At 45.9% G+C, this 18,333-nt stretch overlaps 1 protein-coding gene across 1 annotated transcript in view; it reads right to left on the minus strand.

The window, feature by feature from the left end:
* Nucleotides 1–18,333, minus strand: part of TP63 (tumor protein p63) — a 100,256-nt gene that overhangs the window by 16,088 nt on the left and 65,835 nt on the right. Inside the window, exons 6-8 of the mRNA XM_054282593.1 lie at nucleotides 2,420–2,606; nucleotides 611–726; nucleotides 218–327 (exon numbers count right to left, since the gene is read on the minus strand). Of these exons, the coding sequence (XP_054138568.1) occupies nucleotides 218–327; nucleotides 611–726; nucleotides 2,420–2,606 (413 nt within the window). The remainder of the gene's footprint in view (nucleotides 1–217; nucleotides 328–610; nucleotides 727–2,419; nucleotides 2,607–18,333) is intronic.

Genomic DNA, 18,333 nt, shown 5'->3' on the forward strand with positions numbered 1-18,333 from the left:
AGCTGGAATCTCACACACAGCCCAGCAGCTCTCCTCAGCTTCACACCACACTCTGCACCTGCCATTTCCCAGCATTTCCCAGGTGCTGGGCAATTCCCAGCTGCAAAGATCTAAAAAATATCCTATAGCCCCTTGAATTCAGCTGTTTTAAGGATATGGAATGCTGTCCTAAGTGGAAGAGGAGCCATAAGGGTTACACTCATGATGCACAACTCACTCTCTGGTTTCCAGGGTCACAATTATAAGGATTGGGCGGCGGTTCATCCCTCCAACGCAGCTGCTGTTGCACATGAAGTTGTACAAGACTGTGGTGAACTCAGTACCGACCTGGGTGAGACAAAGGTGGAGAGGAAGAGATGGTGGATGGAATGCTCTGCTTTTTCCAAGCCCTCCTCTTGCATTTCCCAAGCTGGGCTGCAGGTGGACCAGCATGAAATAGGCCCCCAATACAAAGTTTCCTTAAAAGGGTGTTTCACAGCTCATTTCTGACATAAAGGAAGAATCATTGTGATGAGGACAGGGAAAGCCCAAGATCCCAACTCCTCTGACCAGGGTTACAATCCCCAACCCTTACATGCCAGGATGGCACCAGCTCGAGTTCACAACATACCTGGGGTGGCTCGTAGGGGACCAGCACACTCTGCCTCCCGGTGATGGGGTCTTCTACATACTGGGCATGGCTGTTCCCTTCCACTCTGATCAGGTGGCTGGGAGGTGCAATCTGCCCTGCAAAGGCAAAGAGGAAAAAAAACAAGAGACTGTTGAGCAAGGTCATGCACATGCACCAGATCTGCCATTATGGGAGATGCACGTGTCCCCACCAGAGGCCCATCAGAGCACACACAGGCGCCTCTCAGCCCTTGAAGCATCCCTTCCCAAGATCCCAGCTGCCAGACCAAAGGTAACACAGGCTTTCCCAAGCTCACTCTGGACACCTGTGGCTAAACTTGAATCAGGGCTTCCCAAGATCCCAGAAGAAGTGAGCCAAAATGTGAACTGAATGGCAGCTCACAGCAGTTCTTCCAGCAGCAGATAACTCCTGCTGGATTTTCACACCAGCTGAAAGCCTTTATTTTCCTCCCTCTAATGCATATACAAAGTAAATTACTTCAAGTCTCAATTCCTACTCTTTTTCCTATGAATTGCTAGCCCTATTCTGCTCCCTTTCATCAGTCTTGATCCTTAAAAAAAAAAAGGACCAAGAAGCAAAAGAAATATGCATTTAATTAATGGTCAGCTTGAAAAATCATGCTTGCTTACAGCAGCAGCAGAAGGGAACATGATCTTCTTGGTTCCTAGGCCACTGTCCAATAATTAAAAGCTTCCTTCCTACAAATTATCTTTAGTGTTTCTACAACATACAAGTAAACTCTGAGGAGAGGAGCCTGCTATGGCTTCATCTCAAGAATTTGTTTTGGGTATTAACTGTTCATTTCCTACTCAAAATACAGCCTATTTCTACAGAAATAATTATTTCACAATAAGAATTTATAGGATTTTTTCCTTTCTTGAAACTTCATTATTGAATGGTGTCAAAACTCAATAAATCCAGTCCTGTCAGAAAAGCACTTTTTAATATGAAAAACTGTTTTGAAGAACTGTCTGTCTTACTCCCAAGTCCTTGCTTATTTCTGGGGCTTGTCTAGCTGGCTGCACTGTAACCAGCAATGGGATCCAGACTCCTAAAACATCCTGCTAACTGACACCAACTGGGTTTTTTTACAGTAGGAGATAAATAATGTATGTAGAATAAAACAGATGGTCATCTGAACTTACATGAACTTAAATGACCAAGGCAAAATGGAACCCAGCCCGTGAGCTTGCAGAAAACCAAAGGACATTTTAAAAACAGCTGTTACTTCACCAACATGAGGAGAAACAAGTAAAAGATTAAAACATTTATAGTGAACTGGGAGTGTTACATGTAGAAGAACGTTGCCTACAGTTGATGCTGGCACTTAGTATTTCCCTGCCAGAGATAAACAGCCCCTCTGTCTCTGAGGCGTGGATTAAGGATGGAGATGATATTGCATCCTGTTACTAGATCCCTGTCCCAGCCACATGGAAGCTCATTCCTGAGCACAAGAACAGCTGCTTCTCATTGCAGGAGCAAAAGCAGAGCAGAGAAGTGCTGCCAGAAGGGCAGTGCCTGCCATGGGGACAGACATCCATCCGACCTGGGTAGGCATGAGGTTTATTTAGTGCTTTCCTCCCAAGGACGAGCGTGCACAGGGACAGCTAAAGCACTGACTGCATGATCCTTCCTGCCAAGCACAGGAAATAAAAAACTGCACAAGGTGTCACAGAGAGGTCTGTTTCCAGAAGGTTTGCTCTGAAGCTGCTGTCACATCCCTCGGTGGCTGCTCATCAGCCAAGCAGCTCTGCAGAGGGACTGCCAGCACAGCACTGCCCTCCTTACCCTCGTTGAACTCCCGGCTCAGCTCGTGGTTCGGGCAGCGTTTGACCACTTCAGTGACGTGCTCAGCTTTCTTGTAGACTGGCATAGCCCTGATGACAGCTCCCTGCGGTGGTGGGGTCATCACTTTGATCTGGATGGGACACGTCTTGGCGATCTGGCAGTACAGCTTTTTCAGTTCGGTGGAATACTGAATGGGGAACAGAGCAAAAGAGAGAGAGAAGTTCAGCTGGGGATGAAGGCACACCAGGAACATGGAGCTGGCTTTGTACATGTAACTGAAAGCACCAGCCACTAGTGCACAGGCACTGCATTTGTTTGTACAACAACCATGCTTCCAGAGAAGTGACAAACCCCTTAGACCTTTACCTGCTGTAAAATAGCAGAGCATAAATCTACATCCGAACTTCCCCAAAGGCAGAAATCTTCAGATAAAGAGCACTTCATTTACTCGAACAAATAAAGCCTTTATTTCTCTTGGGCACACACTCCCTCTTGTAAAGGACACCCAACAGCCACCTAACAAAACAGATGCTATTCTTTTCACAGCATCCTGTAATCCTGGAAGCACTCAAAACCACAGACATAAAAGTGTTTCATCCTGTTTTCTAAGAAGCCCTCCTACTCTTGCAGAGGGATTAAACAAAAACATCAACCTTGGAACTGAACAGTACTCGAAAACAACACCCTGATCAATTTGAGAGTTATACCAAATCTGACATTTCAGCCATCTTTTAAAATCATCTCCTAAATCTATTGAACATTTCTGTAGTAATCCCCCCACTTCTGAACTCAAATCATTACATCCAAAAATGAGGTAAATAAAATCCAGTATTTTGTTTTTCCAAGGCCAGAAGAGTTGAACGGTCCAAAGACCAGCCCACAGTGACCAAGCATAAGGCAGCAGCTGGCTTCAAAAGGGAGTCTGTGACCATGCAATGAGCACTTGGAACAGAACAAGATGCTCTTATTCACTGTGCTAATTTGGCACATATTAGATTTCTCTTAAGATGTTCTTCAACAGTAAACTAATGCAGCATTTTCATGGAGTGTGTTCACATCTGGAAACCTTAACTCAGCAAAACATCAAGGCTGAAGTTGGTGGTTTCTTTTCAAAATCCCTTACCAAAATAAAGGCATCTGCTTACTCCCAAGTGGTTCAGTATTGTACAACCTAAATCCATTTTCCTGGATATCTCCCATGAAGGAGACTGTCCAGTCTCCCCTCCTGTATACGGCTGTTCCAAAACACAGCAGGTTTTTCAGAACCCTGTTCCAGAGGCATTCAGTTTTCTCCTGGTATTCAGACATTTCTGAGTGCAGAGCTCTCCCTGTAACAACCTAACCCACAGGAATTGCTGGCATTTCCCCATCTCCGGGTCCTCAGTTCTTGCAGACAAAGAAAAGTGAAAGCCCCAAGGTGGTTGTTTCCTCACAGGAAAAGGTCTCTAGGAGCCCTGGGCTAATACAGCCCCGTTCCCAGCTGTTCAAACACAGCAGTGACAGGTTCATACTGGTCAGGAGCACCCTGTAGCCATGGACCCCACTGGGACAGGGAGAGCCAGCGCGTGCAAGGGTGGGTGGCAGATGATGCAGCAGGAAAAGGATTAGCTAGTGATAGTCAGGGATTATTTGCATTTCAGAGTGTACACACTGCTAACATAGGAAAAACTAAACTTGCAAGAGACACAGGGTAGGAGAGAGGGATTAAACATAATCCAAGCCAGTCCCTTCCCTCCTCACTCAACACCATCCTGCCATGTGGCAGAAAAGATGCTACAGGTATTTAAAATACAAAAAAAGATTTCTTTAAAATGCAAAGGCCAAATTGTGCAATGTATTTTATGTGCCTGCAGGCTAGAGATTAAGACCACAAAGGATTTACCCAGCCTGCGGAAACAGGGAACATGCCAAACAATTACAAAAAAAAAAGTTGCGAAACACATCTAGATGGTGATTTGTATCATACATCTTTTAAACCTGAAATTCCTTATTGTTTTTTAATTAAAAAGCAATTCCTTACTGAAGGTAAGAGTGAGCTCACCATGTTGTCTTTCCATCTCAAGAGGTAGAAAAAGAATCACTTATATTTAAAAAGGAAGAAAACCTGTAAAGCACTGTTTCCTTCAACACATCAGTTTGCTCATAGCACTGTGAAGGTTTCAAGGACAGAAAGCCTCAAAAATCTCAAAAAGCCAGCTAATCACTTGGATGCCTTAACATCACTGAAGCATAAAGAATTGGGCACCCAAAGGTGATAGGCTGAAATGCAAAGACAAATATTGAAGAGCAGGCGTGCACAGAGGGCATGGCATATGCCAGGAGGCAACGTGTCCAGTGTCTGCAGGCATCCAGAGAATTGAACAAATGGAAAGAGATACACACCCTCAGCCACTGATTAGGACTCCTGTTGCTGACTGTAATTTTACATATAGTATCTTCAAAGACAGAAAGCTGGGGTTACAAGAAAGGGGAAAACCAAAAATCACTGCTTTCAGAAGGACTGAGATGTACCCAAAACCAGCACAAATACTGAGGCTTGTGATCAAACAGCACAGCCCCTCTGTGAGCCGAGAAAGGGATCTGCTCTTCATCCACCCTTTGGCACCCCAACTGTTGGACCCTTTGGCTACAACCAGCAAGGAAGACATTGGTCCTACACCCCAAATTCACAGAAAGCAAACAGCCAAGAGCTAATGGGTTATGATGAACAAGCCTATCCAACAAAGAAACACAGGGCAGATTCAAGAGCTGCAGGTTCTGGCCAACAACTCGAGCTTGGAATGTCAGGATAGGAGGGTGCCCAGGAGGCCACCTCTGCCTCAGAGCACAGTCAGGATGGGGGAAGATTTAGTGACAGTGCCCAGCAGAGTCAAAAGAGGCAACAGGGGGCTGAGCTGCCTTTTTGTCACCTGACTGCAAGAAGAGTTCAAGCCTCACAGGCACTGCACAGGGCTTGGGGACATGGCACAGAGCCATGATTTCACATCTACCCCAGGCATAGCTGCCTGTGAGCGTGTAATCGCTGAAGGGACAGTCATTTAACACCGGTGTAAATCTGTCCACGGGGTACCTGCTGTCAGACAGAGACGGGCTTGAGTTTCCCCACCCCGCCAACTTTGCTGCAACCAGGAGTAACCTGATGCACAGCCATTTACTGGCATAAATAGATGCCAACAACTAGGTCATAGTGACTTCGTCCTGGATCAGTGATAATCGCTATATCCACAGAGGAAGACAGGATATTGTATATAGATTTCAAAGCAAAGGCACTTCAGAAAGAAAACCCGTGGCAGAAGCTGTCTGTGCACTCAGATAGTGCAGGAAGGATCATCCTCTTGGCACAGGTGTTGCTCCTCAGTGGTCCCACCCCACCCTGCAGGAGGTGACAGTCCCCCTGCTCACCATTTTGCTGTGAACTGACACTCACTGTAAGATCATAAACAATTCCCAGAAATCCAAAGCATGACTATTAATCAACACACTTGAGCAGGAAAACTAAATTAATTAGGAGTACCAATATAAAAAATGAGTTTGACCAAACAAAAAACTTATCAGGTAACAAGATGACAACAACCATTGTCTAGCACTAGGAACAAAGCTGTGAGGAGCCTGAGGAGTGCAACACCACTTCCACCAGAGAACAGACGTGAAAGCCATTTAAAACAAAAAAGCTGAGCCTGAAAATGTGTTATCTACTCAAGAGGGAGAGGAAAGAGCTTTGGCATTGGACTTTTCCTTGGAGTTTGACTGCTGCCTGTCAGAAATTTAGCATTTTGCTTAATAATACATTTTAAAATGAAAGATGCAAACGTTCCAGTGCCTGCAGCTCTGCTCTCCCCACCTGCCTGTGCAGACATACTGTATTACCCACTCTTGGCACCCTGGCTGGTAATTCAGTATCACAATACACACACCAGCTACCATCAGGCAACACCTGTCTGATTTTTTAGTAAGCCCCTTCTACTGAAGGTGTGTCAACAAAGAGTTGAAAGGCAAAAACAAAACACTTCTTGACTCTCAAATGGAGAATTTTTGCTAGAAGGGACTGTAGTCTCCTGAAAGGAAGTGCTCAATGTAATACAAGCCACAATGGCTTTTTACTGAGTACTCAATTCCTCTGCAAAACTCTGATGCAATGAAATCCCCCAAACACTACTTTCAAAATCTACCTCTAATATCTGTTTTACCATCTGATCCAGCAGAGGGATTATGGCTCCTAAATCTTTAAAAGGAGTGGGGTTCAGTCAGCTCTACAAATGCTGACGGATGTCAGCCTGAAGGTGATCCCAGGGGTTGGCTTAAGGCATTACAGCTCCCTGAGCCTCTCCTGCTCACATCAACAGGTCTTTCAAATCTTTTGCAAGCTTCTTTCGAGCAGTCATGTTTTAGTTCAACTCAGTTAACGAGATTCATTTTACTTGATGTTTTCAAAGCTGTCAATCAGCTATGCTTTCTCCCCTAGCAAATTAACTCCCTAAGATGGGGGGAAAAAATAACAGGTTAGAAGACTGGGAACAGAATAGCTACCTGCACCAAAGTATTCACAGGTGAAAAGAAGGAGAGTCACAAAGAAACAAAATAATTTGAACATGTTTTAATTATTTAGGAGAACAAAAGGCAGTGGGAAGAAAAGAAGCTACCAACTAAGAACAAAAAGTGAAATTTACACAACCACTTTAAACATTTTTGCTATGCTTGACCATGATTTAACTTTTCATTTACAAAAAACTGCTGGAAGCATGTGGGGGCACGTCAAACACACGTGTGCACGTGCACACACACTCTTAGGAACCAACTTGTACCCAGAGGACACTCAGTGAAAGAGGAGTGATGCACACATGGACATCTCCTTTCAGATTCAACCTTCAGCTCAGCATAACCTTAACCACATGGCTTGTGAGCTGACTTGTTGCAGCTTCAGTTTGAAGTCCTCTGTCCCACCAGGCACCAGAGAAAAGTGGATAGCTTGCTGCTTGTGGGCACAGCTGGCATTCAAACCATGGATGGGGACGGCCAACAGGTCCAGTGATACAGATCCACCAGGTGTGGCAACAACCCCAGCCTCACAGCCCCGGGCACCAGGGAGCCAGGCAAGCCTGCGAGCATCCCCCATCTGTGATGCCCTGGAGCACGGGAGCAGCAGAGGATGCTGATGCTGCCCCATCAGTGCTTTGCAGGCATTTACCAAATTTCTCCACCCCGGAGCAAAGGAAAAACCATGTCACACTTTTCCCTCTTGAGGGAAGGGCAGTGAATCACCCAAGGGCGTTCGCCTTCGCAAAGACTTAAACTTCATTTTCCCCTGGGGCTCTCCTACCCCCTCCCCGTCCCCACCGCCTCTCCAGGCGCTCACGAACGGCGCTGATGAGTTATTAAAATCCTTCCTCCGAGCGCTTTTCCCCGGGAGCCGCAGCCAAGGGCCGCCTGTTGCCACCTGTCAGTCGCGGGGATTAATTACCTGCGCCGGGCGGGGAGCGGCACATTCCTGCTGGCCTCGCCCGCCGGGATGTTGACATCAGGCAGGTGGGCCCCGCATCCCCCCGCGCCCGGGGGGGAGCGAGCGAGCCCGGGTGTGCGGGGCCCGGAGCGCCGCGCACAGCGCAGGGCAGCGGGCACGGGCAGCGCGGGGTGCCCGGGGCGGGCGGCACTCCCAGCCGGCAGCTGCTGCGCCTGCGAACCTTAGCGAAAAAATAAATATACGGGTGCGCGTGTGTGTGTGCTGACCTGCTTAGGTAAACGGGCAAGGGGAGGGGTGGCAGGGAGGAGAGCGCAGAAACGTAGCCTGAGGACAGGGATTCAGGAGCCGCTCCCCGGCCGCGGGCCCCGCGCTGAGCGGCCCCCGGGCTCCCCCGGCCCTGAGCGGCCCCGGGCTGCTCCTGCACAACCCCCGAGCTCCTCCTGCACAGCCCCGGAGCGGCTGCCGGGCTCCTCCGCCCCTGAGCGGCCACCGGGCCCCTCCTGCACAGCCCTCGGGCTCCTCCGGCCCTGAGCGGCCCCCGAGCTCCTGCGGCCCGGAGCGGCCCCACGGGCTCCTCCTGCGCTGTCCCGCCGCAGGGCAGCGAGGGGGAACAGCAGCTCGGCCCCTCTGCAGGGGCACAGCCGCATCCGGCCTTGGCACACCGAGAGCTCCGCGCTGCCCTGCCCGCAGGAGCTCCCTGTGAGCAGCGCTGCCCGGCCCCACCGCCTGCCAACACACCCCGACTCGCAGGGCGGCATGAAAAGGGGATATGCACAGCTGGACATGGCACAGAACACCCCCTGAAATTCCCAAAAATACCGAATTGAGAGCATCTGCTAGATTCTCACATCTTTACGATAATAAAGATAATTCCTTCATTTGACAATATTCAGCATCTCACTTGAGGCTCCCCGGGGATTTTAATTCAAAACCATTAGGATGTATCACCTCTACCTAACACTGTCAGAAAAGCCACGATAGTAACAGAAGTAACACTGATAATTTCCCATACTGCTTTTGCACTATGAAACTGTTGTAACTGTGAAAACTTTACATATGGCGGCTTTTACATTTCAGTTTCATATCTACAGACTTACTTCATCAACAAATGAAAACCTCTTGAGATTCAGCTTGAAAACCATTCTAAAAACAAACAACAACAACAAAGATTCAACTGAAAAGTACCCTGTATCAAGAGGAAGAAAACTCAAATGCAAAACTTTGGAGGCAAGCTTTATCCATTTTTTTGATATGAAATGATAGGTGTAAAGGAAGGCTTTACTCTTTGTTTTTGTGAATTCCCTTCCTTTGCTAGTCTATTAAATATTTTTGAAATTAATTTATTTAAAAACCAAAATCATAAGACTCCTGAAGTAAAATGGCCTTAGCTTGGTGCACCCAGCTCACACACTGCTTATGTATTGTATCCAGTCTCTCTGTCAGTTTCTAAATCAAAACTTCAGCAGTAGCAAACAAGTTTCAGATGCTAACAATGTCTAGTAATTTACATTTCCAATAGATTGCTTCACAGCAGAGATTTTTTGAGGTAGAAGTATGAAATGAGAGCAAATCTCTGGAAAGGCAAGCTGATCTGATGCTGAACGTCATCCTCAATATCTACATCTACCAGCAACTTCTCCATTATGAATGCACAACCAATTAGCAACCTATTTGCCTACCACAGAATATACAACATTAAGAAACATACTCTATAGGAGGTTCACTCTCATTCTACCCAAACTCACCTACAGGCTATAATGTGTTAAATTCCAGCAGAATAGTGAGGGGTGATCAACGTTAGTCTAAAGAATTACTTAATATTGGATCTGGAAAACATCCACTTCAATTATTACGCATTAATTAGTAAGCCAACAAAATTGAACGGTGAAATTTTTAATCATTACAGTGATCACCAAAGCAGCTTTGTGGATAACTCCGTTGCATTTCTCCCCTCCTTCTATAGGCCTGCTACTCTCAAAGACACGTGGCTACTTCACATCCTCCTAGCAAGGGGGTAACCCACTGCTAACAAAGCACTACACTGGAGTTACAAATATTTGCATCTCTATAAAATACACTCACCTGCTTGCAGGTAATGCAAGTGAGTGGACAGTACACATATCACATGTTTGCCTACATGAAACTAAGCTGATTCTATGACCTCAAGTGTCAGAGCAGATGAACACTCAGCAGTGACATAACCAGCAATAGTCCTTCCAGGCAATTCTACTCATTACACCAGAATGAATACTCCAGTGCTGCAGGCAAAAACCTCCAGGACTTGCTTTAGTAAAAAAAAAAATCTTCAGCATACGCTTAACTTTTGGTAGCACAGTTAACCACTGCCAGCTCAAGCCAGCATGCCTCTGTGTAAGGGAATTTGTGAGCTCAAAGCTGAATTTAAGATTTGATTCAACACGTATTTTAATGAAAATCTTATTTCTGTTATAAAGGACTGCAGAAATTCACTGAAAAGAACATATTCAGGCTCCCAACAGCAAAACCTCCCCATCACATACTGCTCCTGACTCACATGCCTTGGCCTCTGATACTGAGCGCCAGAACCTCTTCTGCTCATTGACTAATTTATTTGAAGTCCAGGTTGGCCCTTTCAAACCTCCTCCTAGCTTGGTGTGGGGGATTCAGCTTTCTTACAGTCACATGTTCTAGGCTCAGCCAAAGAAGAAAGCTGCTGTGTGTTTCCTATTAGCCCTCCAGATCTCATTTGTTTCAAGTTCGCATGTTTCAGCATGCTCCATCCTACCAGCCAAACTCCAAAAACTCTAATCAGCTAGAGGAAACATTGTCTGGAGTAACCAGACACCAATTTTTAGTACATCTTCCTGTCACTCTTGTCCCCTGCTGAAAGTCAAAGGGTGATGAACTCAACCATGAGGGAAGAAGCACAGTAATACATAAAGGTTGCTCAATTAAGACAAAGTAAACAGCAAAGCAAAAATCCCAAAGCTCTCAAATATTAGTCTGCTCCCACCAATTCTAACCTGGTTTCAAAAACATGAGCCAGCAGTAGAAGTCCCAGACAAGCAGGTCAGAAGTCCCAGATCTTGCAGCCCCATAGAGAGTAGATAGAGGCTTTGGGTCCTCTGCAATTTGTGACACAGCCACAGATTCAGGTGGCTCCACACCAGCTAAAGATCAGGGAAAGAAGCAGCATACAAGCAAATGCCCAATGTAAGATGTTAGTACAAAACTCCTGTTAGTTCCTCCATCTGCAAATAAGGGGACTTCATTAATAACTCAGAGGAAGGTGAATGAGTCACTTGTACAGTATCTGTTACACCAAGGGGAAGCCAAGCTGGACAAGAGAACACATTAAAAAAAACCAAACAAACAAACAACAACAACAAAGTTGGTCTGGCAATATAGTCTTTTCAATCAGCAACGTCCTAAGCCTGCACATTAGTGTCAGAGTCAGGCTCAGAACTATCAGGCACTCTGCCACAGACTGCACCAGCCATTCAACACCCTGGGAAGCAGGACACTTTACTAGATGGTGACAGATTTCCACCCAAATTCTGGCTCATGCCAAAGGACTGGCCTACTTTTAAAATACCACAGGGTCAGCACGTTGTGAGGGTAAGAGTATTTACGTCCAATACTGGCCCAGCTTCCTAGCTGGGGTACAGACAGGGTCACAGGAGATGCAAACCAGGCTTTGCACATTCATTCTGATACAGGAAAGAAAGTTCAAGCAATTCCAAGCTAAAAACAGGTTTAGTGTCTTGTGACCTCTCATACTAAACACCTTTGTCCAGATAAATTTTATATCCTATTTGTTCTTTCTTGACTTGGCTCTCAGACAATGTACTTTACAAAAAGGGCAAATAATCCCTGAAAAACTTCACATACAAATAATTTGTGTTGTTTTTCCTTGCCTTCCTACAGTGCTACAGCTGTTGTGCTGTGACCAAGTGCAGGACTGCTCCCTGACTGTTTCTGGATGGGGAACTGGCCTGTGCACCCCATGGAGCAGTGCTGGTAGCTAACTGGGAGGCCAAGGGGCTCACCTGTGAACTGGAATAAATTAAGGGGCCACCAACCAAGTCAGTAAATGAGCGCTCTTCTGGATGTGCACTCTCAACAAAGACCAAATGGCTCAGATGGACAAAGGTGATCCCCTTTCTCCTACTCACTTGGCTTCCCCTCCTGTTTATTCCACCTGAAGGAAGGTGTGGATACCTCTCCACTTCATCCTTCTAATAGACTATTAATCACACCGATGGGAGGTGATGGAAGGGAAGACAGAAAACATTAAATCTGACAGGCTCTCAGAATGGCAATGCCAGTGAAATGCATCATTAAGGTGAGTAATTTTCCTGTTTACTTCATAGGCTGTGAGCCCCCCCGCTCCTTCCTCCCTGCCTAGATGTGGGCAGGACCCATCAAGGCAAAGCTCTGGAAGCAAGCAGCAGCGTCCCCAATTTCTACATAAATGCTGCAGGCCAAAGAGCAAAGGCAAGTTCCAACTGAGTCCTTGACAGTAATCAAGCACTGCGGCGCCTCTGGTCTTGTCTTGTGCATACCTTGCAAGTAGCATCATGTCTTCCCAGGGAGATTTCACTGGCACAGCACGCAAGCGCCTTGTTCCTTGGCTTCTATCTCAGAAAAAGAAAGTCCTGAAACACACACACACACGCCCCTGCTTTTCTGCTCCAAGAGACACCATTTCCCTCTAAATCATCAGTGCACTGTTAGAAGCCCTTTCAGAACAAATGTATGAATTCACCAGAAATCTCTTTTGTTCCTGTGCAGAAAGGATAGTGCCAGACCCTTGCCAAAATGGCATTGAGTCTTCTCTGTTAACGTCCAGGAAACTATCCTGAGTCAGATCTTATTACATTTTAAGCTAAGTGCAAGTACCAGCAAGTCTCTTCCATGATAACAGCCAGGGCCTGTCCCATTTCCTGATCACATTACGCTCAACTTCCAGAATTACATCTATGCAAATATTGTTCTCCTGCTTGTTGAGCATTTCATTGATAATTAAAGTGAAAAGTCAGCAAAGCTTTTCTGTCCAGGATGGTGAGCAAGGCAACAACCTCACACAGAGACACCAAGCAGGAACAAATGTTCTTCCCATGTATGAAGACCAGCAGAAAAGGGCTCTCTCCTTCTCCTAGGCAATAGAGAGTCCAGACTGAACCAAACCATTTCTGCAAACATCACTCTGTTTTCTGGAATTACTGACCCAACAAGGCCACACTCTAGATCTGAGTCACAGTGAAAACATAAGGATAAGGAAAGACAAAAATTAAACCTAACTGAGCAAGTCATAAAGATGCAGTAACTCAGATCTTAGGTCAATAAAGCATGACAGCAGCTCCAGAATATTTAGGATGAATGGTGACTAAGTCAAACCTTTAAATCTTTTATTCATACAGTTAAGCTTGGGGGATGAGTAGCAAGAAAGTCAGCTATTACCAGCATTTGCAGAATTCCGGGATCTCTATTTTACCCAGATCTTCCTCCTCAGCCTTCTCCTTCCATCCTCAATGACCTAGCTAAGCACAGTCCTTGAGTCAACTCATGTGGTTTCTCCTGAGCCTACTTTCAAAGTCAAGACATGATTCAGCAAGGTGTTTAAGCAAGATGCCTACCTTTAAGGTTGGGAGCAGCCTTGCTGACTCCAACAGAACCCAAGAGATTTCACTGGGAATATTCACGTGCTAGAGGTTGTGCACTCACTCAGGTGCCTTACTGAACTGAGACCTTGATTTTCCTACGTACCGTGGGAAACAATTCATCAAGTTCCATGCTGAGGAACACAACAGAGCTGCTGCAGCAGCCATCAGGACATTCCCGGCTCAAAAACACAGCACCTCACCCCCAGCCAGCCAGTGAGGTCAATGCTGTGGCATCTTCTCTGCTAGGAAGTTCAACAAGCCCATGCCAGGTTTGGGGTATTCCTTCATTTTGTCTCATACTCTCTGGAGCTGTACAATTGCAGCAAAGGGAAGAAAGGTGTCCCACAGAGCAGCCTTTAGAAAGGGAGGAGGGCTTGCAATGAGTTCAGAAAATGTTAGCAGCAGTCCTTCCTACCCCTCAGAGAAATAAGTAATCTTCAGTTTTGCATCTTCTGCCCCCTAAGAGTAGAATGTAAAATCACATCCCAGAGGACATGCAAGCCAAAGGGAATTGTGCAGTAGCATGCCACAGGAGAAACTGAAGGCTTGGACACAGCATAGTCCAGATCTCTGATTTTTAGGCTGTTTTGAAATTTCAGCAAGAAAGCACAAATGTATAAAAGAAGCTTGCATGGAGCTGGATGCACTTCACAGGCAGGTCTTCAAAAGCCTGCTAGGTAAACTCCAAAGGAATGACTACCCAAATACTCCATGACACAGCAACAGATCTATAAATTATTGGAAATAGATAACATCAAGTCTCTCAATACCTAGCAATTGATTTATTTCACTTGGTAGCACAGATAATAATACCATCTGCATGATCTAACTGGAAATATAAAAGGAGTTAATGTGGACTTCAGATGCAAATCCTTGCAACCACAACCTGAAGATAGCTTTCCAAGGAAAACACCAAACAGCACTTTGTCCTGCAGACCTCACTACTCTGCACTGCTTCATTTGCAAACTGCAAGCTCTGGAGACCCCAAGCAACAGATGCTTTGTGAGAAGACCTAGCCCATTCAAAGCAAGACTGCTTTCCCAACCAAAAAGCAGTCTTTGTTACTGGATAACAATGAGAACAGGAATAGTTCCCTGGGAAACATGATTTTAAAGTCAGATTTCCCAACTAACCACACCCAGTTAGTAAGTAATGCCATGTTTTTGACTGATTATGGAATCCCAGCAGATTTTTTACCAGTTTCAATTTTGTGATTTTCTCTATTGCCACAACAACAACAAAAAAAAAGGAAACAAAACCCCATCATGATCTTATATAGGTGGCAGGTAACAAAAGGCAAGTCCCCTCCTCACTAAAAAGGAGTAAAACAAAATGGAACAAAACAAGACAGAGTTGCAACATCAGAAGTTATTCACTCACACTGTCTGGCACTCCCATTTTCCTTACAGCTCATATGTGGTGCATCAGAGAAAGGTGCAAAGTCTCCACGGGCAGAACAGGCTGCTGCCCTGCACCATGCCATGCAGGTGAATTCCTGCCCTGGCAGAAAGCAAGCTTTGTTCTGGGATAGCTACCCTCAATCTCATAAACCTGCACCACTGCAAGTGCTATCAAGGGCAACACTTGAAAGCATCCCCTTAGCAGCTCTAAAAGTAATGATGTCTAAATGAAAAGGCAGGAGAAGGGCTGGACTAACACTAGCAAGCCATTTTCAAGTGCAGCCCGCTGAATACAATCAACTGGAATCAAAGAAGTCAAGGACTTGGAACCTGCACAAGTTCACTGCCTCTCTAGAATTTTACCAGCCACTATGTAGAGGAAGACACCATCGAGCAATCAACTCTTTCCATCCACCAGCTTCTCAACTGAACAACAGAAAAAAAATTCACAGGGGAGTAAACATTTAGCTCTCCAGCTGCAGACAGCAAAGCACCAGGATGCAGAAAAACCCTAAAGAGCATCAGAGATACTACAAAACACACAACAAGCATGTGACCATGCTACTGGTACGATGGACAGCAGTTCATTATTGTTTAAGGGAGAGTGCAAGGCTCCTTTGCACTAAGCACTGGGTTAGAAGGAAAAAAATGCCAATTTTACGAAGTGTGGAGGCAACAGATTCAAACACTCCAGAGGGAAGCATGGAGGAAGAAGGAAATTGGTGAGGGAGGAGAAGCCCTAGCCACAGCACACCATCTACCTGACCCTGAAGGACACCAAGGAATAGAGAGGCCCAGATAGACTGTAACTGTTGCCATGTATTTCTTATTTAAATACAATTTGTTTAATCTCAAATTGGATTCAGCCATCAAAGGCTCTCTCCTGTAGCACACCAACAGTTCGCTCTAAATCTCTGCACCTTTAATCCTTTAATTAGCCAAGAAAAATGTGATCTCAACTCTTCCACCAACCTAAGCTAATTTTCTGCATGAAGCTTCCAACTCCTGTAGGTTACAGGTTTTAGCTGCTCGTGTAGCCAAGGGGAAAAACACTAAATAAAACACACACCCCAAACACCCCATTCCCACACAGGCTGTGTGCTTCTCTAAGGAGCAAGCTCCTTGAAAATTCCAACAAGAGGAACCCATTTTCCCATTGCAATAGTGGGCTGGGAGGCATAATTACATCACCCAATTCAGATAAGGAGCCAACAGAGATTTCTGGGAACAAGGCAATGTTTGCACACAACAGGGATAAAACTGGAGTGTTAAGCCAATGCTTGGCTAAGAGAGTGCCATTAGAGGCTTCAGCCATCTTTCTCAGTGATTTTGGGATGGGAGCTCCTAAGCAAGCAAACAGAACTCCAAAAGAGGATTTCTCCAGAGATGAGCCCTGCTATTTCTCAAAAGTGTCACAGCAACGCAGCTCTGAAAGAAGGAATAGAAGACTGCATAAGCCACCAGAGCATCAGGACAGAGACCCATTTGGGCAGCTTGAAATACATATCAGGCACTCCATGCAGCCCCAGCAAGAGCAAACTCAAGGAAGGACAAGAGGGCTACCTAAATTCTTCTTGTCTGAAGCCCTAATCACACTGGAGTGAGGTATAATCTGCACCTGAACACAACCCTGACAGTCTCTCCAGGTCAGGATGAGTCTTGCAGGGCAAGGCAAAGGCAAACAGTGCTCCTGCTCAAGGCATGGTCATGGTGCAGCTACAGGGACTGCTGGCTGGTCACATGCTGATCCCATGCAAGAGAAGTTGTGCAAGCACAGCAAGCCATCCTTGCACAGCCCCTAAACCATCACATCCCAGCTGCAATGTGCCAGAGCCAATGACCCTGCCCATTGCTGCAGCCCTACACAGACACAGCATCTGCATGTCCATGCAATGCTGCACGGAGCCCAAGGCCATGCCTCCCATGGGTGTTTATCTGCCAAGTGTGGACAAGCTGTAGGAGGCCTTCCTGTAGCTGGCCACATGTAAACAGCAGCACCACGAGTCATCAGGGATTTGACAAAGGCATGGAGACTTGGCAGTAAGAATAACCTCCCCCTGAAGTGCCAGTGCAAAGTGGAAGGGCCCTGTTGACATCAAAGGCAGAGGACAGGCCCATATGCATCTTGCCGTTCTTTAATTTGCTTCTGTGTTGAGGTCTTGACAAAGACCAGCATATGACCAGGGCTGCCCCACTTGCACAAGCACTTTTGGTGAAGTCACAGCAGGATTTGGTTTGACAAAAGGGTAGAAAAAACCTCAACAGTCTGCTGGTTTTAAGCACTAGCAAAATACTATCCAGGTAGTACTACAACCCCATCCCTCCCTAGAACAGACCACTTGGAATGCATGCACTTTTCCTCTGAAAAGATTTTAGAGACACTGAATTCACAATGTCCACCTGAATCAGCCCAAATCAGTTCTCTCATCTCCTCAGCAAGGAATTCAGCCTGCTAGACAAGCAAAAAGATCTGACTAACAGTTGCTACATTCCACTGACAACAAACCCCAGTCACAAACAGTCCGCACCTTCAACACCCACATTAGCTACACATGCAAACCTGAAATACAGCTACATGTACATCTCTGGAGTTGTCTTACAAAAAAAAAACCCAAAACAATGCAGAGCTCAATATGATGATGAGAACCATCAGTGCCATGATAAGAGAACCTCAGCATGGGAGCTTCTATTGCCAGCCTCACCACTCCAGCCACTCCTGAGTCATCTAACTGTTCTCTGCTGCCACAGGCCTTCAGAGGCATTTCAAATGCACAATTAAAGGCAGGCAAATGAGCTCTGCAAGCTGCAAGAAGGTCATGCTCCACACAGTTCCGACAGGACAAAGGGGATGGGAGATGGGAGCAGCTGGCAAGGAGCTCTGGATGGGAAGCTGCATTCCGGGGTCCAGGCAGGCAGCCTGGTAACTGAGCTTCTGCACTGCCTTTGATCAGATGTATTACAGAACATCTTTCCACCAACAGTCCTCAGGGCGAGTACAGAAAAGCAGCAAACAGTTAGCGGATTTGCTCCAGGTAACAAAGCAAGCTCATCTCACAGCACCAAGATGAGGAGAGGTTTTTTTTCCTCTTTTAAGAAAGAAAAAAAGAAAAAAGAAAGGAAAAACTGCTCCGTGCTCTGAAAGCAGCTAATCAGATTATTAAAGTGCTTAAAAGTTTAATGAAGAAATCAAGGCTATTAAGCAAACATTCAACTTGATGTCTCTTTTCCTTCTTACCCACCCTTCCTCAATGCATTCAAAATCTCTTTTTGCTATGGTATGACATGTTTGAACAGGTACTGAGATACAAACAAGTCTTGGCCCCATCTCATACAGAATGGATTGGTTGCAGATGTTCTCCTGCAAGCTACATCTTGCCTCCTGCAAGAGCATTCATCTCCAAAACACATCA

This window comes from Melozone crissalis, unplaced genomic scaffold, assembly GCF_028551555.1.
Source record: "Melozone crissalis strain CALT ecotype California unplaced genomic scaffold, PUWL_Pcris_2 ptg000034l_1, whole genome shotgun sequence".
NCBI classification, from domain to species: Eukaryota; Metazoa; Chordata; class Aves; order Passeriformes; family Passerellidae; genus Melozone; species Melozone crissalis.